This window comes from Gymnodraco acuticeps, unplaced genomic scaffold, assembly GCF_902827175.1.
Source record: "Gymnodraco acuticeps unplaced genomic scaffold, fGymAcu1.1, whole genome shotgun sequence".
Lineage (NCBI taxonomy): Eukaryota > Metazoa > Chordata > Actinopteri > Perciformes > Bathydraconidae > Gymnodraco > Gymnodraco acuticeps.
Window position 1 is genome coordinate 3468692 of NW_022989890.1, and position 25367 is coordinate 3494058.

General features: G+C 40.6%; 1 protein-coding gene across 1 annotated transcript in view; it reads right to left on the minus strand.

Moving 5' to 3' along the window:
* Nucleotides 1-1220: 1220 nt before the first annotated feature.
* Nucleotides 1221-25367, minus strand: part of LOC117535378 (T-lymphoma invasion and metastasis-inducing protein 1-like) — a 40817-nt gene continuing 16670 nt past the window's right edge. Inside the window, exons 3-15 of the mRNA XM_034199825.1 lie at nucleotides 24008-24660; nucleotides 22335-22618; nucleotides 19602-19874; nucleotides 19283-19514; nucleotides 18431-18603; nucleotides 17720-17944; nucleotides 14206-14391; nucleotides 7622-7768; nucleotides 7215-7289; nucleotides 4573-4743; nucleotides 2462-2566; nucleotides 1606-1687; nucleotides 1221-1330 (exon numbers count right to left, since the gene is read on the minus strand). Of these exons, the coding sequence (XP_034055716.1) occupies nucleotides 1221-1330; nucleotides 1606-1687; nucleotides 2462-2566; nucleotides 4573-4743; nucleotides 7215-7289; nucleotides 7622-7768; nucleotides 14206-14391; nucleotides 17720-17944; nucleotides 18431-18603; nucleotides 19283-19514; nucleotides 19602-19874; nucleotides 22335-22618; nucleotides 24008-24653 (2709 nt within the window). The 5' untranslated portion in view covers nucleotides 24654-24660. The remainder of the gene's footprint in view (nucleotides 1331-1605; nucleotides 1688-2461; nucleotides 2567-4572; nucleotides 4744-7214; nucleotides 7290-7621; nucleotides 7769-14205; nucleotides 14392-17719; nucleotides 17945-18430; nucleotides 18604-19282; nucleotides 19515-19601; nucleotides 19875-22334; nucleotides 22619-24007; nucleotides 24661-25367) is intronic.

The following is a 25367-nucleotide window of genomic DNA, read 5'->3' on the forward strand; positions in this document are numbered from 1 at the left end:
TTGAAGCGTGATTTCTCTCTTCACTCCTCATTCATCCTTTTCACTGTTAGTAAAACGCGTGCATGCAAGCAAAGGAACATGCCAGTCTACACACGGACCTACTAATGTTGAACATGTACTTTATTCAGTGATTCAGCAGAATATAGCCTAATCTTACCAAAACAAGATGCATTGTGTTGTGTGTATGCCGGTAGCTTTTCCCATCTCTACTCGCCTATGAAGGTGCAGCGCGGCTCTATCCTCTGCCTGCTTAGCTAGCAGCTTTTTAGATTGCTAATGCACTGGAGGACACAATCTCACACTTGAGTAACCTTGGTCTCACCCTGGGGCACAATAGTAGGGCATGTTATTTTCTATACATTAGTGTTGTATCTACAGAGCAGCCGTGTGTTTCTCCAACCCATTAGGTCTCTGGGCTCTGTTCAACGATAGAGACCAACGAACGGGGGTTGATCTCCAGACCCAGACAAAGGACAAAGGAATGCATTTTTTTATTTGCACTCAGGAAGAAGAATTAATCAGATTTATAGCTTTTATACAATTTTTTTTGTAGGTTTTTGACACATGTCATAATGCCTTTTTCAGTATACAAACAAGTAATACGACTGATGGAAGACTAAAGTGCTTAGAACAGATGATTCAAGACTTTAAAGGTGTATTTTTGGCAAGCACCCAGATGTTTTTCTGCTTTGTAGTTGCTGTCATGTGGACAGACTGATGTTGAAGGCCTTTCTTGGCTGTGAATGACCTCTCTATGGATTGCATTTTCTTTTTTTGGATTGCAAGTTGATGTTTATTGCCTTGTAAATCCTCATTGATCCATACAATTTAAAATAAAAACAATGCATCTGTAAAGTGTACAGCTCTGCCTTTTTTGAGACAACCATTTATTTTCTACTGTTCTAAGCAGGCCTCTGTCTCTCATCAAAAGACATTCAGCTGTTGGCTCAGTATCTGATGCCGTCACACAAAGCTGCACTGATAAGATGTCATGTGGGATCAGTTGTTTTGCAGGTGAGGCGTTCGAGTGTTGAGTTTGCAATGTCAACTCAAGAGAGAAATATGTACCGAGCTTTCACATATCCTTTACACAACCCCTGAGGTCACTGCACTCAGATTCATCTATGGAAACTGTGGTGGACTTTTGTTTGGTTTTCTTAGTCTAAATATCAACTCTCAAGGAACTGAAAGTAAAGTACACTTCATGTTTGTTTGTTGATTTAAAAAAAGAAGCAATTCTTACCTTTGGCTGAGGCTAGTCCCTCTGCTTTCACTTCAGTAATATGGAGCTGCTGCGTCCCTTCTTCATCTAGGACTGCCACGGAAAAACCTGCAGAAATAGATAAGAAGTCACAATAAGAGATTCAGCCATTCATTCATTTAGTCCTCTTTCAAAAATCTCTATTTGACAATGTGCAATGCTGGCTCATAACTACTGAGCAATTAGATCCACCTAGGATGAAATGCACTCAAACTGGGTCAGTCCCCTTTAGTCTCTAACAAAGCATGACTCATGAAGTCTATTATGAAATCAATTTGATACAGAATGTAAGAGTCGGAACAGAAAAAGGGTTCAAAAGGGGGCATTGTCAGAGACTAGCATACCATATCCAATTGTGCAGGACTCGGCTTTGTCGAACCGGATCACCTTGGTGGCTTTGAGGCAAACCTCAATCTCTTTGTAGAGCTGCAAACACAAGAAAATGCTATTTAATTGGCTACAAATGGAAGGATTGGAGTTCAAGGTCATGTTATGGCTCTCAGTACAAGTTCATGTATTATTCAGGCTCCTTAACAGAGCAATTGCAAGTGAAGGTTGTGGGGTCAAAATCCAGGTCAGGTCTGAGCAGTGAGTGGGTGCACAGAGAAGGGTTTGACCCCTCAGCGAGCTAAAGCATAGACACAGCTGTGTGTATCGAGCAACAGACAGGGACAGAAGGCTGCCGTGTGTAATGGCATTCACTGTGGAGAAATATCACTGATCAAAGCAGGGAGATAAAAGACCTCTTGAGGAAAAGGGGCGAGTTATACAATGACTTTTCTTTGAGACAGAGTTCAGTGTTTCCCCTACAAAGCACCGTCGCTAAGAGAATTCATTTTGGGGATTGAGTAGAGAGGTGAGGTCTTTTTCAATGAGAATGAATAACAGTACACATAATACACTCAGAATGTTATTTTGCATAATTTATAGCATATGGGATGGTACATATTTTCCATCATGGGAGTTGCATATGCATTGCAAATCAAATCTGTCAACCAAGTCATAAAACATGCACAAGCTTGCATCCATAAATGCCTAGAATAAAACAAAGATTAATTAGTAATACGTTGAAGAATCCAAATCGGATATTGAACATCTGCTGAAAAGACCTGGTTTCCTGGTTCATTATCAGTTCAGTCTCCAAAATGCACTCCTGGACAACACAAGTTATGAACACAGTGCTTCAGTGTTTGTTCTCACCAGATCAGAGATGTCCTCTTCAAGTGTGGGAATATAAAAGAGTACTTTGTTGTCAATACACATCTTCAAGCGCAGGTAGTGTCCAGAGGGGTCTATCTTATGGGTCTGCAACAAAACAGGAGGGAAATGAAGAGAGAGATGAATAAGTGTTGAAAACTTGATTCCAAAATGAGAAAAACATAATCGCTCTTATTGATCTTCTTTATTCTGTAACACAGAGTATTCTAAACCCACTTATCAAAGCACCATTACCACTCCTACATCCTCTGACAAAATGACATATATGTATCCAGTCATGTATATAATCCACATATATCCACATGCATGTAACACACAGGGGCCATGAATTAGATGCTCCAGTTCCTTGTGACGCATGCACACAAACGCCCACACACACACACACACACGTAATCAGCTTCACCCATGTGTTTTAACAAACCCTTGAGCGGAACACATACGTATCATTAGGCGTCATTAACGTAGCGCGTCTCTGGCTGAGACCAACGAGGAAGAAAAAGGAGATGGATGGCCAGGAGAATTGACAAGAAGGGATGTGAGACACTGTCGTTCTATGTACACAGGAACAATCTACAGAATCTCCCATCTCAGCTATCCTCAGATTTCACTTCAAGAATCATTTAATCAGAGTAGAAAAAATCTTTCTATTCATATATAACCACTTATGGTATTCTAAACTCCCATAGACAGAGTTTTACGAGCCTCATTCTTCAAGATTGCGTGTGTTTGACAGGCCTGTTGAAATGAAATACTTGCAATCCAAACAGCTGTTTACTACTACCGGTTTAACTGGAGCATGTTTGCAAGTCTTCATATGTGTGCACGCTATTGTGCAACAAACCAATGAACTTCTAGAGCACAAAGGTTGGGCCTGTGTTTTAACATTTTCTTATTTTGTTTTATTTTATTTTGTTTTGTTTATTAAGATTTCCAGTACTGTATGTTGCATGTTTTTATTTGATTGTATTTACTTGTTTAAAATGACATTTGTTTTAGGTTGACTTACAAAATCTGTCCAGGGACTACAGATGAAAAATAGGCTCTTGGCTAACTCTGGCACATTTACAGAAATGTTGATTAATGTGCACTGTCCCTGTTTACAGGGTATATGCAGGAATCCTGAAGTCAAATGTAAGACCTTCTTTAAGACCCTTTCCATACATGTTAAGACCTCACCGCCACTTGGAGTTTTAACCGGTTACCTTGGCGACACACTTTACCTCACATTGACTATATACAGTATTGATTGTCCTTCCTCCTTATCTTCCAACCATTTGGACGCAAACTTGCATTTCCCCATAACGATGTTGTTTAGCAACCGGCGTAAACGGACCTTCGCGCGCTATCGAGCAGTGAGCGTGAGATGTCCTGTTCAGATGACGTCAAATCCAACGGGATGCCATAAATAAACTTCACAGAATCACACTACACACCTACGCAATGATTACATTCAGGCAGACTGTAGAATACAACCTCTTTGGACAATTTATATACTTATTGAAAACAAGCTACAAAATCTAATACCTTGGAAAATGCCGTTTAATACGTTTTAATACTTTTTAATAGCCTTAATTTTCGCTAAATTGATTTATCAACTTTTAATACTTTTTAAGACCCCGCGGACACCCTGTCTATTTCAGAGCTTCCCCACACACAACCTTTAAGTCACTAGATCGATATTTATCACAATTCTGTTGTTTAAATCTGTTTTGGTGAAGCCATTTAAGTCCCGATCCCACCCCTCTTTAATTAAGTATTAGCCATTGCAAAACGAAGAGCCATTATTAAACATGTGTCTTTCTTTCTCTTTATAGTCTCCCTTTTTTAAGACCCCGCGGACACCCTGTGTTAAATAAATGATTAAAGAAAAAATAAATACTGAATATCAATCCACAAGTATTCCATAAAGTTTGGTCTGCTTCATCACACTTGCACTATTTCTTCTGTTTTTCTGTGTTATTGTGTTGGTGGAGCCCGTGACCTAAGATTTTCATCGACATAACTACACTGTAGCTATGTACCTATGACAAATAAAAGCCTTGAACCTTGAACCTTGTATTGTAAAGCATGCACAGCTATCAGCAATGTCTCACCTTGCAGACGGAGCTGAGGACGTCCAGCGCTGTCTCCCCCGGCTGAACGATGGCCAGGACAGGCTTATTGTTCGGGAGAGACACCCAGGAGGGCTGCAGGTAATCAGGAACCCAAATGTCGCTCTCTACGTTTTGCTGAGGAACGCTTTTCACCGAGTCGTCTTTCTCCTTCTGAAAAAACAACACACACAGAAGATTTAAGCAACTTTGAGTAGCCTCGGTGAAAACAGTCCATAACCATGGCACTCCATCATTAATTCAATAGCATCATGAAAACCTTTTAGTTCCAGTTGATAATACACCAAGGGAAGAATGAAAAAATAATTCAGATGGCTAAAATAATGCAGTAATCCTTGTAATCATCATTGTTTTTCTTCTTAAAACCCCTACATTTGCTGATTAGATGGAAACTGTCGGTGGCCTGAAAGCAGCAGGAGATCTGATTACAAAATCTAATTTGTCCGTATTGATGAGAGCCTTTTGATACAATTGTCTCCCTGCGTGGGTATTTGTTACATATGTGTGTGTATTCTGTTCAAAGCAGAGAGTGTAACCTTTAAACCCATCAGTCTGACCTCTGTCCTGTGATGCTGTCCCGCTCGCCTCTTCTGTTCGACCTCACACTGTCCGTCACTGATACCTTATCTGCTGCTATCAAATAACAGCCTCCACAAACTCATTTATTCTTTCATTCCTCTATTGCAACCCCCTAACACTAATAATTGCCTCTCCTTCTGGTGCCCCTTCCCCTCTATCTACACTTCACTCCATCATCTCCCTCCACCCCATCTTTTCTTCGCGCCATACAATCTGCTGACTGTTGCCGACTGGTCTCTGTGTGTGCGTGTGTGTGTGTGTGTGTTGATCTGTGTGTTTGTTAGATTGAAAGTGAGACAGAGAAACCAACTATATGCAAAAGAACATTTCCTTTTCAATTGCATGAATATAACACTGACACACGCAGCTCAAAATAAATAAATATCATAAGCATGTTTTCAGTTAGACAACAGACTGGGGGGCCTAAACTAGTGCCTCCCCCCAACTCCCTGATCTCCCCAGCCTTTGCTACCATCTGTCTCCCCTCCTGGCCCATTTTGGATGCCTCCGGTGGGGGGGTGGGGGTCCAAGGTGGTAAACAGAACTCCCTTTCTCACCCTCTTTTTTCCATCAGTGGGATTCCCCATAACAAACAAGGAATTGAAGCTCGGACAAGCCCCTCAGATGGGAGTATTTGGATCTACGGTGATCTAACTGGAGATGCTCGTTCCTACCGATGCAGCGTTTCCTGCTTTGTCTTAAAACAAACTGAAGCACTTTAGTTCCTATGCATTTCTTCTCTGTCATCCCATACCCTGCCAGCTGAAGCGGGGCGTGGGTGGATGGAAACCAATCTCTCACAGTGCCACTGGGGGCCCCAACGGTCAGAGTGCTGCAGAGTTTTCTTCCATCTACTGCTGCATTTTATCAGTTCTCATCAAATATGGAGCTGGCATGCTTGTCCTTGCACAACCCATGAGTAATTGGACATTTTTCCTTACAGTTCATATAAATGTATTATTGATAAGCCTGCTACTACTGGAAACCTACAACCCTATGGTACCCTTTGATGGTCTATTTTTCTCTCTGAAGATATTATTCATTTGCAGTTTTCTGTCAATTGTGGTCAATGTGACACAAGAGCACAGATGGTGTGAAAGGCCTTTTGGTAGCAAATGCCTGCATAATTTGTTGAAACATCAGAAAGCTAATGATCTGAGCAGATCAGATTACATTTGTCTCAGAGGGATTAGCAGACTGAAATATCCCTCCAGTCGATAGCCAATGATGCTGTTAGAGCGGGAATTGCCTGGGGCAAATGAAAAGAAGAAATGGGAATCTGTCAACACTGATCTGAGAAAGGTGTTTGACACACAATAGGATGGTACAGAAGAAGAGAAATTGCATTATTTCTGGATATGACGCAGAGTAAGAGAAAGGAGAGGGCAGTTATAAAACCAAGTTATTCCTGCAAGTCCGGTGAAGCCAATCATTTGGCGAGTGGTGCAGGAGGATGAACAGCTACAGAAGATGAAATAGGTGGTTAATATACTCAAGAAGTATCTAATGACTTCGAGGGACAAGATTCTTTATTTATCCTTCCACTCCGAGGAGAGAAAACATGTCTAAAAACATTAAAGCAGAAGCTCGGAAATGACCTCAAAGAAATGCTCATTGTTGCAGAAGAGTGAGGATAATTTGTGCTTCCCCCAGATAACCCACTAAATGAAGAGCCAACGCACCAAAAGGATTTCAGTTAAGTGAACGGAGGTGGAAAAATCCAGCGGTGTTGCTAGCCTCTGGGTCTTAAGAAGCTCAAAACCCTTTATGCAAGTACAAAGGTTTATTAGATGCCCTTGTGATTTGCATGTTGGCTTATGCAAAAGGCAAACAATGACAAAGAATGAGCCTACAGCTACATGAGATCTGGTTCTCTGTAGTGAATGTCAGACTAGGAAGGAGAGGGGGAACTTAGTTTAGCCTTAGGAAGATTGTTACTGTTAAAAATAAACAGTAATGGAAAATGTGATACTATTATCGTCCTTGGTAATAAGGTATATGTGTGTTTTGTATTAGTTCTTAAGTAAAGATGGCTGAGCTCTTACAGATTTCTCACTGGCTGAGTCTTCAAACATTCGCTCCAAAGGTTTCCTCACCGGCTCCACCCCATCAACAAAGACCTGCAATCACACGGAGAATAAGACATTTTAGCGGCATCCACATGTGTTTCATCCATCGTAGTTATTTCCTCCACAATAGTTGTACACTGCTTGGAAAAATCTCTAAAATGATCCAATCTGCAAATCTTTTCTGAGCATTTTAATTGAATGCTAAACCAACATGAACATACAGTGTTAATTAGCAGCTGATTGGGTTTCACTAGTGTTCCATGAACAAATGATTTGGCAAAATGTGACCTCTTTCTGGATATGTCTCCAAAATATAACTAACACTTTTTCAACACTGTAAGATCAATCAAATGTTTGTAGTATGGTTGTGTCACTATGGTTACCTGGTTGATGGAAGGATGTCCCTTGGTCTTCCTCTTGGAGGTGGTGTCCAGACCCCAGAGAGAGGAGAACCGGCTGCGGCGTTTACTGATGGTCCGAGGCATGGCCTGGTTCCTCCTCCTGATGCTGCACTCTGTCCGCGCTGCCACCTGGTAGATCACAGAAAACATTCATCCAAAGGAAATAGTGTTATTGTAACATTGTACAATTTCTCAATAGTTCTTACAGCTACAGTAATCCACTTACAATCCACTTATCCTTATCTGTTACTAAGCCGTACCTATCTTACAGCTAAATGGCCTGCTATCTGCAGAAAGGTTCAGAGTCAAGAATGGAATTCAGCTTATCAAATCCAGTATCCATTTAGCATTTAGGAAACATAAAGATAACATTTTAAGTATCTATGATAAACGTTTATTTGTATATGTAGATTCCTCACTATAAGCGGAACTAAAAATCAAGCACAAGGAACTCACTTTTCAAAAGAGAAGTTTAAAAGAGTCAGTTTCATAGCCAGAGAAATGTAAAAGCAAGACCAGTGGCTCCCAACCTTTTTCAAGGCTAAATAAAGTTCTGATTGGTCAATTCAGAACATGTGACACATTGTAAATCCAGTAGAACAGACCGCTATCGAGGACTGGAATGACCGTTGCTAAGGAAAATCATAATGTTTTGCAAATTATTTGGCGGCAAAATTGAATTTACCTTTACACCCTTCCATATTTTACTTGGGCTTTTAGATGAAGACCGCACACAATTAATAAATACAACTATTCTTCTGGCTAAAATACATATTTTTAAAAGTTAATCAAGGAGTGATCTTAATTGAAGGTGTTTGAAGAGTAGATTAAAAATACAATTTATTTTGTAAAAAATGATTGCCACAAAAAATCAAAGGGTGGCTCAACACGCCGTGACGTGGGAAATAATGAGCTCTAACGAAGAGTGGGACTAAACTAAAGGAACAATAAATATGCTCGCCATGTTGTGTTTTTGGTTGTCAACCTATTTTGTGAAATGTTGACGTGATCCTACTGTATCTCTATTTCTTCTGTTTTTGTTTTGTTTTTGTCTAAGATGGGAATGTCATCTCCTATTGTTATGTCCATGTTTGTGTCTTTAGCCTGTACAAAATAAAAATAAATTAAATAAAAAAGGTTGGGAACCGCTGCCATAGACTATAATTATTTAGTCTCTAGACTATTATTTTGTATCTTAAAGCATTTAACAAGATTAATTCAGCAAGTTTGATGGGCGTGTGGTGCAGTGGATAGAGCCTTGGTGTTGGGATCAGGGGGTCACAGGTTCAAACTGCAGTCAGCATGTCGTTGTGTCCCTGGGCAAGACACTTCACCCCAAATTGCTCCTGTGGGGATTGTCCACAGTATTGAGTATGTAAGTCGCTTTGGATAAAAGCGTCTAACAAGTGACATGTAATGTAAAAAGTTTAAAGACTTTTTCGTCCTTTTTTATAACATATTCCATGCCAACTGGAAAGCAGAATTTGTCAAAGCCCCATTTTGTACGGGCATTTGGGGCAGAACACGCAGTAGAGCAGGGGTGTCAAACTCAAATACACAATGGGCCAAAATTAAAAAATGGGTACTAGTCGAGGGCCGGACTGGTTCAATGTTTATTGCAAAACGTATTGAAATGAACTTATTGCACATATCAAACCTGGAACTAACAAAGCTTAAATTATTGCCTATAAAAACAACATTAAACATTAAATAATCAGTTGCATTCATTTCTTATGGCTCTATCTGCAGCTTTTCCGGAGTCATTTCTTATGATTACATTTTTCCACAGGCCAACAACAGCTTCAACAAAACTATTTCCCTCAAAGAACAAAACAAACATGCCCTGGTGTCGTGAGAGACAAAGTGCAGAAGGAAACATCCATTAAACTCAGTGTGCTGCTGTGATGCTAGTTCAAGCAGATACTTGGCATCTCATCTTGGGTGCAAGTTCATCAATGTTTGGGCTCAGGCTCTGAGCTGAGGGCTTAAATCCACCAAGGGCCTGATTTGGCCCCCGGGCCTTGAGTTTGACACATGTGCTCTAAAGTGTCTTTGAGTTTCAAGAAAAGCGCTCTATACATAAAATGCATTATAATCAGGGGTGCACATAACTTTTTTGCCCTGGTTCTCAAAGGAGCACCTGGAGATGTTGCTTGGTGCTCATCCTTAAAATGAAATAAACCGTAACTTTTGAGGGGGTCTTGACTTTATTTGCCAGACACACGGCACTGAACACACATGCAGTGGTGAACACAAGACAACATTAGCACGACCGGTAATCCTACAAGCTGTCATCACTACCCTCCTCACTGTTCTCCTCACTGTCTTCCTCTCTGTCAGACATGGTAGCTGATGATGTAGGCCTACTACTTTCTCTCTGGTTGAGTCTGCGATTAGCTGCTTGCATCCACAAGTCAACAGCTGGGTTTGGGTCGAAAGTCTCTGTTGTCATCTTAGACAAGTGGATGTAATCAAATAAGTATGTAAACATAACCAATAACCTACCATATATAGCCAATAACAAATTAATGTAACTTATTTTATTTGTGTTGTTCATTTATATCTTATTTTCTAGTTAACATTTATTTATTTATGCATTTTTTTTATCTCTCCAGTTTTAAAGGATATTTTTGGTTACTGTCCTATAGTATACATTGGAATGATTTCAAACCTGTTTATCCAAATAATTATAAAGGAGTGCCTTGGAAATATGTGTTTACATAAATTGTGACCAAACCGTTTAAACTTAGACTAAAGTGAACTATCTAAACACTCAGAGTCCTTTACCTCACTGAGCTGTAGTTAACTTATCAGCCTCTCAGTCTGACTGGAGGGGACTCTCCCTCCACATTATTGTAGAAACATCTTCTTCTTACTTCCGTTAGAGCAGCTAGCACGGCACCAGATTCTAATAACAACTGCGCCGGTACCGGGCAGTGCGCCCTTCTCTCTCTCTCTCTCCCTCGCTCACTCGCACTTTGGCTGTGAGCTGCGGGCGCCAGATAAGCCAACATCTCCCATTTTCATCACTTACAGCGCCCATCGTACAGGGCAAATGAAACGTATAACCGGGGTGAAAAGCGTGTTACATTTACTTAATTATGAATATTGTTATATCAAGGCCGAAAATTAGGATGAGCGCCAACGATCAAAAATGTTTTTTTCCCTCCCAGAGCTGCCAGCGCAGCGCCTCCACAGATCTGGCGCCCTAGGCGAACATCTATAACACCAGTGCTACGGGCCGACCCTGAGTTCATATGCAACTCGCAAATATCTTTCGCTCTCTCTCCTCTCTCCTCTCTTCTCCCTTCTCTCTCCCTCTCTCCTCTCTCTCTCTCAATGTTGGTACGCAAATGCGCCTTTTTTCAAATTACCCGGTGCTCTTTTTTTGGCAGAGGTGCGCATGCGCACCTGCGCACCAGTTATGTGCAGCCCTGATTATTATCAACTATACATATTAAGCATCTTAAAAAGGTGCTAACTTGATTTGCAATCCCCCTCTGTCCTGTACACCTTTTAGCTGACCCCTGATTTGTAATAAAAATACATCTATATATTGCTAGATGTTGTTAAGAGTACAAGGCATTCTTGAGATAAGGCGTTGGGCCGAAATTAAATCCACCACGGGCCTGATTTGGCCCCCGGGCCTTGAGTTTGACACATGTGCAGTAGAGTACATTAAATTCAAAATGATAATCATACTTAGATTTTATTAAATAGTTGATCTGCTTTTTAAATGAATAGCCCATAAGAAATAAGGGGAATGCCAGACTATATATCTGTATTGTACACTGGCAGCAGTGTCTGTCTTTGTTTGTCCTGTGAGTCACTTCTTGCTTGCATACATACAAATGAACACACAGGCAAGCAAACACTTCAACACATGAAGCACATTTTCAGCCGCATAGTATATACTAATGGCACACACTCAACCTCTCACTTTCCTTCAGTGACCCACTACACATTCAAAGAGAAACCACTCTTGGCATTTCTGGGTTAATTCACACTGAGCTAAAGGGCTATAGGAGGCCCTGTCTCACTGTGTGGTTCACAGATGCATTTATGCACATATATATATACTGTATGTGCACAAGCATATAGATATAGTGTACTGTGTGGGTGTGCGCTTATTGATTTCCTTGCCAGTCACCGCTCATGAGACACACACACTTCCAACATAATAGGTCAAATTGTCTTCAAGATTCTTCTTATGTGTGCTGCGTGCAAGAGGCCTTTTCCTTCATTCCAGATTACAATGTCTCTTTGTGCTTTGTAATAAAATGGTAGGAAATAATGAATAAAGTGGTCAAATAAACTGAGAGTTGAGAGAGAGGACAGTTATCTTTTGCTGGAGGCAATATGAATTAGTTTTTGTATTTCATTAATAAATTACCAGGTTCTATTCTTTAGTATGGTAATGTATTTCAATTTCATTTAGTTCATTGATATAGCAAAGCATAGTGTGTCTTTTTGGAGTGCTATTTGACTAATGCAATATTAAACTGTAGATTTGCGAAAAAAAGATCTGATTGTGAACTTAGAGGGAAAGAAGATGGAGGAAAGACAGAGAAGGGAAAAAGGGTGTCGAAATAATGTAGATACGATTTAGAGAGCTGTAGACATGAGCGTTTTTTACCGCCTCGAAGACGGTCAGGCTCTGGATGTCTAATATTGTGCCGACTATCAGAGACAAAGAAAGTGGGGGTGTTAAAAAAAAAAGGAAGGAGGGGGTCAACAGAGCAGAGAGTGTTAAGCCTATTTGTGGGAAAGTGCCTCGGGGATGGCAGCTTACTAACAGAGTTCATATTGATCCACCTGTCACAAAAAAACACTATCAACCTCTGATGTTGTCAGTGTGTTTGTGTGTGTATGTTATCTGATGTCCTGCTTGTCTGAAACTGGTCTATAGAGATTTGTTTCCTCCTCTTTCTCTTTACTTGTTTTTCCTGGATGATATTTAGCAGAGTCACATGATGCACAGCAGCATATAGATCATTCCCTCCATGACAGCGTTTCATTCTGCACATTCTTAGGAATGCTTGAGGTAACAACGAGAGTACGTCATGGCCTTGAGTCAGTGACTTGGCTTTAAAGCAGCAAACATCAGAACAGCTTGTGAGGAGAGTGATCTGAATGTGCCAGGTGACATTGTGTGTGCAGGTGTGTAAGGCAGGTGTGCAGTTTCCCTAACGGGGAGAAACACATCCATCAAAGAGGCTATTTATAAGGAGGGATAATTTAGTTGGGTTTTCATTTTCATAAAAGGCTTTTTTTAGATGTTATTAGAAATAAATGTTACATGATCATGCTATTGATTTTCAACTTGTTATACTCTGTTTGAAGATACAGCTGAGATCAGGATTTCTTCAAGGTTCAAACTGATTCCCAACAGAGTTTTACAACATACAAACTCTGTAATAAGGACTTCAAATGTCTTCATATAACTCAAAGAAACAACCACTACTACCAAGAAAGAAGGGGCAACTAATTACTATATTAGTGTTAACTCCACGCAGAGCTAGTGAAGATGAGGAGTACGTTCAGCCACAGACTCATCCCTCCACAACAACGCACCAAGCGCCTCGGACAGTCCTTTGTGCCTGTAGCCATCAGGCTGCACAACAAGGGGTTAATAATGAAAAATAAATAAATTAAATCACTGGACATAAATATACACTGTTTCCACAACCCATGTTAATATATTAGTAGTAGACCAAATAGGTAGATAGATATGTCACTATATGTACAGATGTCCATTTTCACTTTTCACTTGTCACTTTAACTTATTCCGTACTTTATAACTTAGATGACCAAATTATGTATAAATGCTGACAGTTATTTTACTCTTATTTTTATTCATCTCCTATTTCATAGTCTTTTATTATTATTATCATTATTATTTTTAAAAAAAAATTCTTGATTTTATTTTGATTTTATTAATCTGTGTGAATCTTTGCTGTCCTGTTTTTTCACGCTTACCCTGTTGCTACTTTGTACAACTGAATTTCCCCACAGGGATTAATAAAGGTTCATTTTATCTTATCTTATCTTATTAGCAGGTTTTATCACAGCTTTGGCCCATTTTCGATTACAACATTTTCAGCCTTCTAAAACTTTCTAAAAAAGTCCAAAATAGCAGCTGGAGTGCAAAGCTACTTTGGGATGTTCATTATTTAACCTTGTAGTTCCTGCTTGCTCCTAATTAACCACCATTAAGCTTTTAATGTGTTTCAACCTCAGGCTTCATGCAGTGCAATCACTATTAGTTTGTAGATTTGTCAGACAAGCAGAAATCCTTTTAGTGGGCGTATGTGCCAAGATGCTCACTCCAACTGCCAGCTAAACACACCCACTCTACAAGCTGAGGGCGTCGAGGGTCACCAGTTGGGAACCTCTCACGCGATGCCTACTATAACACAAAGATACACCTGGGACCGAATTCAAAGTTTTGATTTAGGAGATCTGATTAGGTTTAAGAGTCAAATTACAGCAAGTGAGTGAGACAGTTAGAATAAGAAGTCGCACACAAGTACTAAAACACGTGTGTGCATGGGAATTTCTCGTACCAGTGCATGGAAGGAGGAGACGGAGAAGATGCCCAGGCGTCCCATGGACAGCTTGGTGGGACGCGAGGCGAAGCCCAGCAGGCGTTTGGGGTTGGGGGGTTCGCCCCCCTGCAGGCTGGCCAGGTAGCACCGACAGCGAAACAGATCCATGTGAAACCGCTCCAGGTTCTGCTCCCACAGGAAGATCTAACAAAAGGGAAAGAATCAAATAAGGGAGGCGTTTTTGGTTGTGTGAAAATGTGTAACTTTTTTATTATGATTTCTTTTTTTATCTTTTTGTATGCATGCTTAGGTAACATTAAGCTGTCTTTGGCTCTTTTCTGCTGTAACAATTTACATTTCCCCTCTGTGGGACTAATAAAGGTATTCTGGTTCTGGTTCTGGTTCTGGTTCTGGTTCTGATTCTGGTTCTGATTCTGGTTCTGATTCTGGTTATGCAAGAAAAACTAACTTTCCTGATTAGATTTTCGGAAATGTGCACTAGATTTGGCAAACGATAAAACGTTCAACTATCAATAACTTTATTGTCATTGTTAAGGCACAACGAAATGTATTTTGTTCTGGTACTGTAGGTTAGGGCTGCTCGATTATGGCAAAAATCATAATCACGATTATTTTGGTCAATAATTGATATCACGATTATTAAATACGATTATTCATTGACTTTGAAAACATCCATTTATTGAACTATAAAACAAATAATAATTTGAACAGTATCTTTTTAACTGTTGATTACCCTGAACGTATAATTCAACTGAAAAACCAATACAAAAATAAAATAAATAAATGATACATTTAAATAAATAATATCAAAATAATAAATACCAATAAACAAGATCAACAAATATTTTGGAGCGCACTTCCACAAGCTACTTCCCAGGTAAAAAAATAGTATACTTTAGTGTATTAGAAATATAATGTAAGTATACAAAAGTGTATACAAGTATACTTCTACTTTTTGTGCTTAATTGAAAGTATGTTTAAAATGTACTTTTAAAAAGTATAATTCAAAATAGATGTCATTTAGTTCAATTTTAATGTACTAAATATAAATATACTATTTCTGAAATACTTAAAGTGGTATTTTAATGTGCTTATTAAAAGTGTACTTGAAACTAAGTGTATTGTGAATTGCAAGTAAGTACACTTTCGCTATACGTACTACATCGCATATACTTATAGTAGTCATTAAGTATACTTATCGAAAGTACAATTCTTTTTTTACTATTTTGTAATACACTATTAGCATGCTTTAATAACAAGTACTTAAATACACTTCATTAGAAATGTATTTAAGTACTCTTATAAAAAGTGCACTTTAATATACGTTTTTCTTAATTTGTACTTTATTGTACTTTTAAAAAGTATATTAACTTGTAAATACTTACGGTGGTACGTTAGTTTACTTTTGAAAAGTTCAATATTTGCAAGTCATTTGTAATACACTATTAGTATGCTTTATTTAAGTAGACTTGAATTTCACTCCATTAGAAGTGTACATAAGTATACTTACAAACTGCACTTTAATGTTAGTTCATTTTAAACTGTACTTCAGTGTACTTTGTTTGTAAGTGTTTATTTTATAACACTTGTGAATAGTGTACTTTGTTTACACCTCTGGGAAGTGTATAGGTCTGGACTATTACCATCATGTAATAATGCACAATGACTGTACTGGTGGCATATTTATAATATATAATTGTTAGTCATTAGCTCCAACAACTAGCTAGCGTTAAACCAGACCAAGGGCTATAAAGTACGGCTGAAACCGAATAATACTGGACCTGCATCACGTGATGCAGGTCACTCACAACGCCCAATCACAATGTAGCAGTTTGCGCGCCAACTGCGGTAGAGCCAAGTGCATCGGTGGACGGACGGTTATTGTTTGAAATTGAGCAGCCAGACCACAACAATTCAACATGTCTCTGCTGGACCTACCAACATTTGGACTGTTCTATTTCCCAGACGGGTCGGTTAGAGTAGAACATATATCTATCATAAAGGATCTATCATATTTATATATGTTAATTAACATATATAAATATGATAAATAAAAACAAATTAGACTAAAATTAGTTAGATCAAATATGTTGCAGTGCACTGTCACAACCTAGCAAAGCAAAATAATCGTTTTTTTCGATTATGTTGTTTTTGTAATTGTGGCAGGCCAAAATCGTAATTGCGTTTAAAATACGATTAATTGCACAGCCCTACTGTAGGTGCAACATATACAGAATCAAATAACAAAGAAGAATACAAGAAATGAAATGACCCTTAAAAGCTAGAAATAGAGACATCATAGGTAACATCACAACAGTGATAAAGAGATACATATTTATATGCATAAGGTATCATCCTGATGGTGATTTGGTCATTCCAGGAGGAGTGAGATGTGGGAGTGCTGAAGCCCCTGTGGAGAGGTATTACTCAGCAACACAACCCCCACCAGTCCACGACCTGCTGTGCTGTGTGCTGTGTGCTATGTATCACAGTGTTGTCCGTGGGAGGTGGAACACAGACACACACACACACACACACACACACATTGAAACATAATCTTTTCATTTGCACTATTTCCCCTATTTGTTCCAGGACTTCACACAACTGCTCTTTCTTTGAGTCTTTTTATGTAAACGTACATCCCGGGCCTATTCATGCAAACTCATTTTGTAAATGAATGTGGTTCCAGATAAAGTTCTTGGAAAAAGTCCGACATTCATATAATAAGGGATTTTCACTTTGATCCCACAATTTAAGTTCCAGGTGCTTTTTGTAGTAATATTGTTTTCTTTTATTGACTATCAACTGAATGCCACACACATTCAAAGACCAGAGGGTTGCCACAAGGAGGCCCATTGTTCGAGGGCACATTGTTAAGCTATTTTGCAATGTTTACATGCAACTCCAGACATGCATGGAGTAAAAGCTACGAGTCACATTCAACTAATAATAAAGAGATCTAATCCTAAAAAAAAAAATCCAGATGTGGCTCAATCCAAAACAGCTATTAAATATGGCAGGATTAGCATGTGATTTCACCTGCCTGCTGATGCATTGCATGTGTTTCAACATGTCTAATGAGTGCATTCTGCTACACTAGGTGTTTATAAATGCCGGAAATGTTTGAACGCATCTGTCGTTGTAAGTAGTCCTTCAGAACATTTTGTCTGAATGACGCCATGCAGTAAAGATGATTTAGTGCAGAGACTTCAGTGAGTGAGAGCAACACTGCAGTTTGAAAGTACAGTGATGTGCATCTGTAAAGCCCCATAGGTGTTTTCACTCAGCTCAAGTGTATGCACTCAGTAGGGAGCTCAGCACATGAGATCACAAACCTGGTTCATATCAGCATCACATGGACATAAAGTATGAATCATTTGCAGTAAGAAAATATAAAAAGCCTTTTTTCTCACTGAGACAAATTCCTACACAGCAGCTTTAAGGTATTTGAGTACTTTCAGAGTTCATTCGTCATAACTCCCTATTGCCTCTTCCCATCCTTGCTCCGTACCTGCTCCAATATGGTCTTCCTCTTCTTGGCGTCGGTAACGGTCGACAGCTGCATGTCTCCCATCTTCTTCATCTTCTCGTCCATGTCGATCTTCTGCTCTAACTTGCGGATCTCTGTTCGCAGCAGTCTCACTGTGTCCTCTCTGTGGTGCTGCCGGGCCAGAGCCGCGGCGCACGCAGAGTGGATCGCCGTGATCCAGTTCTCCAGCTCCGTCTGGCCCGACGTCTGACAGGAAATGGAAAAATGTACATTGAATAAGTCATAGAAATAAAAATAAATGACAGCTAAAAGAATTGAAGTAGTATTCCCATTATTAGCCTTGGAGAAGGTGGTCACTATAATCTCATTATCTTAATACTTATCTCTTCATTCATTGATTGAATGTCACTGTTGACAGCTGCCATGCATATAAATAGACACATTTTAGTATTACACAATGGTCACTGTGGTGGATCACTGTCACACTATGACAGTGTGGCCTTTAAACATGTCACACATTAAACAAACACATGGACACTGGCCTGGCTTATCCCACACATGTCTAAATGTCATGTACTTCTGTGCCACATACACACAGACACACACACACACACACACACACACACACACACACACACACACACACACACACACACACACACACTTCCCCCCTTGTTTTTAAGGGAAGTGCATGATTATGCCTCGTGTTTTAAATACCAGTGTGTCTCTCACCTGGAAGAGGAAGGCGTCTCCCACTGAGTTGCTGAGGCAGAAAACAAAGTCTTTTTTGGGATGTTCAGGCACGGCCTGGACGATGCTGTTCTCCACCCACAGTGCATGTTTGGGAACGCTGTTGTGGTCGATCCCAGAGCGACAGTCTGACTCGTACAGGAAAAGTGTGCAGCCTAAAAGAACAAAGAAAAAAAGATGGAAAGCTAAAGAACAGTTTTTTTTTCTTACAGATTTCCTATTAGGTACTGTATTTACGATTTTGTTCAATTACATTGTAACCACCTACAAAAGACAAGGCTTTTCAGCACTCCGTTGCAGTAATTTACAAATATAAAATGTGTGAAAAATACAGACTACCAAATAACCACAAAAAATGCTGTCCCTTTATGCTTATAATGCATTTACTCCTTAATTGATATTTAGGCAGACTAATCAGAAGCATGGGCTCTCTGCTAACATTAGACAGTCTGATTTATTTATCATTAGGTGGGTGGATGAGGACAGGAAGCTTGCAGAAATGCCGCTTCAAATGCTGTATCTCATGCATTTAACAAGGATGAGATTGGATTCGACACGGGTGCGGCCGTAAAATTAAATTGTGATGAGGCCTGGGAGAGGAAGTGGAAGGCCACACAGAAGAGGCTGAGAGAGGACGGTGGAGGTGACAAGCAAGGGCATGGGCTGTGTGAAGTCTGATGTGATTACAGTCTTAACAGGAGAGCGAGCGTGAGACAGGGTTTGCGTCACGTTAAGACGATGTTTATCTGAAAGTGACATACTGCTGCATGACCTTATCAAAAAAACACATTTAAAATACGTTTTTAAACCTAAAAATACGAGAGCTATGCTCACCTTTCAGAGAAACCCAGTAGTGTTTCCACTTGCGCCTCGTTGCAGGTTCCACCTTCTTGTTTTTCTTATGAACCAAGAAGTTCTTCACGGCCAGAGCCCCTGCTTTTCTGACTGTGCCTTGTGCACAGCCAATCAGAGCGTCCGATGGATATGCACTGCTGAGTGTGCCGCTGCTGCGCTCATCGCTAACAGCGGACCCGCCCTCCTCCGTGCAGTCCCTAGCCTGATGTGTCTGAGGAGGGAATGATTGACAATATGAGTGATAACCAACATGTTGGATGTGTCATTAATAAAGACAGACATGTGCTAATTGACTAACCCAGGCTTGATTGTCCAGCTCCTTTCGGTAATTCTCATAAACTCCTCCCCTCCCTCCCTCGCCGCCTCGTCCCTCTCCTCCTCCTGCGCTGCTGCTCCCGCTGTCGCTGCCGTTGAAAACGCTGCTTTCGGTAGCAGAGTAAACGGAGAACGATGCCGACATGGCCTTACAGCGCCGTGACACCAACTCTCCATACCCGTCTATCTCCGTGGTGACGCCGTCGATGCCACTGTCCCCATACTCACTTCCCTCACCCAAAACACCCGAGATGTCCTGCGAGCCAGAAACAAACAGAAAAGAAACAGAACAGATTTACTTACATTATTAATTATTAATGCTTTGACAGAAACTGATATATTTGGAAAGCTACAACACAGTTTAAGCTACACAAGGGTTCTCTGGGTTTGCATTTGTGCGTGTTTGTATGTGGGTTGGAGCTAGGGCTGCTCGATTATGGCGAAAATCATAATCTCGATTATTTGGGTCAATAATTGATATCACGATTATTAAAAACGATTATCCATTTACTTTGAAAACATCGGAGACAGTATGTTTTGAACAGTTGATTACCCTGAACTTTAACGTCTACATGCTACCACTGGCTCAGATAATGAAGAACAACAAAATAAGTTACCATAGCTATGCGGATGACACACAAATTTACGTAACAATTTCACCAGGAGACTATGCTCCAATTCAAACACTGAGTAAGTGCATTGAACAAATCAATGACTGGATGTGTCAGAACTTTCTCCAATTAAACAAAGATAAAACTGAGGTAATGGTTTTTGGAGCCAAGTCAGAACGTATAAAAGTTAGCGCTGAGCTTCAGTCTGCAATGTTCAAAACAACAGATAAAGCCAGAAATCTAGGTGTAGTCATGGACTCTGACCTGAGTTTCAACAGTCACATTAAAACAGTTACTAAATCAGCCTACTATCACCTAAAGAATATATCTAGGATTAAAAGACTAATGTCACAGCAGGTTTTGGAAAAACGTGTCCATGCTTTTATCTTCAGTAGACTTGACTACTGCAATGGTGTCTTCACAGGTCTCACTAAAAAATCTATTAGAAAGCTGCAGCTGATTCAGAACGCCGCTGCTCGAGTCCTCACTAACACTAAGAAAGTGGATCACATCACTCCAGTTCTGAAGTCTTTACACTGGCTTCCTGTGTGTCAAAGAATAGATTTCAAAATACTGCTGCTGGTTTATAAAGCACTGAATGGTTTAGGCCCAAAATACATTTCTGACCTCCTGCTAAATTATGAACCATCCAGATCTCTCAGGTCTTCAGGGACTGGTCAGCTTTCTGTCCCCAGAGTCAGAACTAAACATGGTAAAGCAGCGTTCAGTTATTATGCTCCAAATATCTGGAACAAACTCCCAGAAACCTGCAGGTCCGCTACAACTCTGACTACTTTTAAATCCAGGCTGAAGACTTTTCTTTTTGTCGCTGCTTTTAATTGAACAATTCATATCTTAAACTGCACTGTAACTTTTATCCATGTATTTGTTATTTTAATGTTTATTTTATTAGCTTTTCTTTTTAATGACTGATTTTAAATGCCATTTTCTTAATCTCTTTCATTTTTTGTAAAGCACTTTGAATTGCCTTGTGTTGAAAAGTGCTATATAAATAAACTTGCCTTGCCTTGCCTTGCCTTTAAGTATAATTCAACTGAAAAACCAATAAAAAAAAAAGTAATAATAATAATTAAAAAATAATCGTTTTATTTTGATTACCTTGTTTTCGTAATCGTTGCAAGCCATAATCGTAATTGCGATTAAAATACGATTAATTGAGCAGCCCTAGTACATGTTTTGGCATGCATTGCTGCTAAGAAAAAGCTTTCCTTGCTCTCTGCTTTCACACTTTTCTTTAAACAAAGTCCCTCTATTCTTTTTCTCTTTGTTTTGCTGTGTTATCGGTCTATTTTTATCCGGTCTATAAACCCCCTAAGCCTGGCTAGATGAATTTATAATAAACACTTAGGGTGCTTTGTGATCCAAGGATGCTTGGGGGTTCTGGGAATGAGTTATAAAGAAAAGCCTGGGTTGCTATTTTAGCACTTACTTCTGATTAAGCAACTTGAATCAATGACACATGATAACTACAGGGCCAATCTTCATTCTAGGGATGGTAGTTTTGTTATTTTGCACATGGCTTCTCTTATTATTTGGCTTCTTGGTGATCCACTGACTTGCTTCTTTCTTTATCCTCTGGTTGAACCTGCTTTTGTAAGACCGTAAAAAAGGCTTATCAATTATGTTCAACATGTCTCTGTGTGCATATGTATGCGTGTTAGGACCCTGTGTATGGTTATTGAAAGGGGCATGAAAGGTATTATGCTTTAATTTCCGGAGGGGGAATGGAGAAACCAGGCCAACATGGACAAGTAGCCCCACAGCAACTCTCATCTGAATCCTTGTAATCCCTTTCCCCGCTACACAAATATACACACTCACTTGGATGTGCATACAACATGCACATACACACAACTCCACAGCATGAGCACACACAGGAAAATGTATATTGTTGTCTTCTGTCATGTCTGTGAACCCCATGAACTTCCTGGATACAACTGGTAAACAAAGTGCTCTATCATTCTATTTTAAGGGCTATGCATGTATAAAGGAGAGACAGAAGAGCCAGTATACCACAGAGAAGTACACTTTTAAACTGATTCATGTTGTTAAATGTTTCTTAAATGTATAAAAAGTTAACTAACCTGAGTAGTTTGTGCACGCCGACCCTGGAAAGCCGGGCACGGTGCAGACGGCATGCCGAGCCCCGCCAGGCCCTCTGAGAGGCAGTGGGAGCGTCGGCAGGGGAGCGTGAATGCTCCGTACCCGCCACCATCTTCTTCAGCTGGAGACATCAACCCCTCCCCTTCTTCATCTCCATCGCACTGGGCCTCCCGACGGCTCTTAGCGTAGCGGCTCCTCTGCCCCCTGAGGCCGGGACTCTGCTGGCTGCACAGATGGTCCAGAGACGATGCCCTTTCAGCTGCGCCTGGAACACACACAGGTGGTTATTGCAGTGCAGTGTGCAAATGTCTGTGTGTGTGTGTGTGTGTGTGTGTGTGTGTGTGTGTGTGTGTGTGTGTGTGTGTGTGTGTGTGTGTGTGTGTGTGTGTGTGTGTGTGTGTGTGTGTGTGTGTGTGTGTGTGTGTGTGTGTGTGTGTGGCCTAGCATTACTATACTTGTGGGGACCTAAATCTGTTTACACAGTCGCGTGTGGGGACTCGCATCCCTTATGGGGACAAATTGGAGGTCCCCATGAGGGGAATCATTCATTTTAGGGTGAAGACTTGGTTAGGGTAAGGTTAAGGGTAAGGGTTAGGCATGTGTTGGTTAAGGTTAAGGTTAGGATAAGTCTCCAGGAAATGCATGTAAGTCAATGTAATGTCCCCTGAAGTGATGTATACATGGTATGTGTGTGTGTGTGTGTGTGTGTGTGTGTGTGTGTGGTGTGTGTGTGTGTGTGTGTGTGTGTGTGTGTGTGTGTGTGTGTGTGTGTGTGTGTGTGTGTGTGTGTGTTTGAGAGCAAGGTATGGTAAGTGTGTTCTGATTACTGTCAGTTACTTTCAGATTTCTTTCTCACATTTGACGTGTAAATTACCTTTTTCTCAGTGTATGATTTAGTATGAATGTTGTCAGTGTGTGTGTGTGTGTGTGTGTGTGTGTGTGTGTGTGTGTGTGTGTGTGTGTGTGTGTGTGTGTGTGTGTGTGTGTGTGTGTGTGTGTGTGTGTGTGTGTGTGTGTGTGTGTGTGTGTGTGTGTGTGTGTGTGTGTGTGTGTGTGTGTGCGTGTGCGTGTGTGTGCGTAGCAAGCCCTTCCATTACTCTGAGATGGCTTGCCCCCTGGTGCAGCACTTAGGCCATCAGCAGTTACCAGCTGCTGCCTGCTGATGCGTTGATCTCCTGCACAGCGCCGGTTAAGCTAACAATCATGTGATCAACTGAACTCCTGAATTTGATGGATGGCAGCTAACCTTTAATCAGTAGGTTTTTCTGAAATTGTGTCAGAGTGTCTCTGTTCAATTTGTCCCACCTTCCCCCTCATCACTTGTAATGCGAATCAAGCTAACACCCCTGCACACATGCACATACAGTATATCCACATACACTATGAGAACATTTGTATCAACTATCAGTAAAAAAAATATATATATAAAAAATACATATACTGAGTTAACATTTTAGAAACTTTTCTGTCTAATTAAATGTCTAATTAAATGTCTTAATTAAAGTTGGTTAATTTAGGATTTCGGCTGAGACTTAATGGAGAAAGCACGTTTGTTTTTAGTCTTTGTCACTAAAGAAATCTGAAATACTACATGAGAACATTTGATTTGTATTCTGTGAGGTTAATCGACTGTGTGAGTGTTCACCATCCTCACCTGCATTGCCTCTTGGACATGCAAACTGCTCCTCCTCCTCCTCTTCCTCTCCTCCATCTATGATCTCCTCAGTGCTGGTCAGATGCTCCTGGCTCAGGTCTGACATAGAGAACTCCAGGCTGTCTTCTCTCCACATGTCCGCCGACTTGGACCTCTTCTTCTTGAAACTCCCTCCCTCCCGGGGACCCTCAGTCATTCGCTGTAGGTACGTTTCCTCCCCAAGTACCTCCCCCTCCCCCGTGGAGCCCTCCCCTCCGTCCTGAGCGACGGTGTCCGCCTCCGAGGTTTCAGGAGTCGGCGTGGCCAAGTTGTCGTCATCGTGTTGATAGGACTCCGGCCTCATCGTCATAGCGACGCGCTGTGTCCAGTGAGGGTTGATGCCGAACTCTTCGAGTGCATCGGTTGCGTTGAAAGGCTCCAGTCCGTTCTCTGCTAAGGATTGTGGGATGCTGGGGGTGCTGGAGGAGCGAGTTGAGGCATCAGAGTTTCTGTGTTCCTGTTTCACTGAAGAAGAGAGCCGGGAACGACGCGTGATTGGCTGCTTGTTGGGGAGCCGGAGTGACCTGGACGTCTGTTTGCGGGAGATGTGTCCCGACGCGTTGCCGTAGAAACCACTGTCCCCATTCTGACTTTCGACGTTTCCCATGATTCAACTGCAGATGAGAATAAAGCATAAACCTCTTAGAAATGTTACCATTTTGCCCTATGACTAGTTTTTGTCATTTTAAAAGTTAGTGAAGTGTTTTAGTTCTACTGTGGACCAAACCTGTTGACATCTGTTTTCATTAACTGGCACATCGATCACCTCAGCTAATAACAAAACTAAGTAAGAGGGCTATATATATATATATATATATGTACGTTAAGTTCATCAACCTCCTCCAGGGCATCGATACCACTGGTGTAAAAGTGTTTGTACCAGATGGAGAAAAGCTGTGTGTGTAATCATGTGATTTACAGTGAGATTTGGGTTCCTTTCAGTTTGTATATAGAAAGGCTTTTGTTGTATTACTGAGAGACCCTCTGCTTTGAATCCATTATCAAACTGAAGGCCATGCCCTCTAATGGCATTGGCTTGTACACTCTCTCACATTTGTTGTTGAAAACGTCAATCTCTGTGCTGGATGAGAGGGTAACATTTGCTGCTCCTTTAGTTAACAGTGGTACGGCAGAAGTGTACGACAGATAAAGGGGAAGTTCTGCCAGCTTTATGTTAACTGACCTTAATGTTTGATATTGTGCTTAGTACAACACCCTCGCGCGAGGTTACACAGAGGCAATAAAGTTAATTAAAAATGTATTTGGAGCATAAACACAGCTAACATTTCCTAAGGGTTTTCTGGTGTTGTCTCATTTAAGT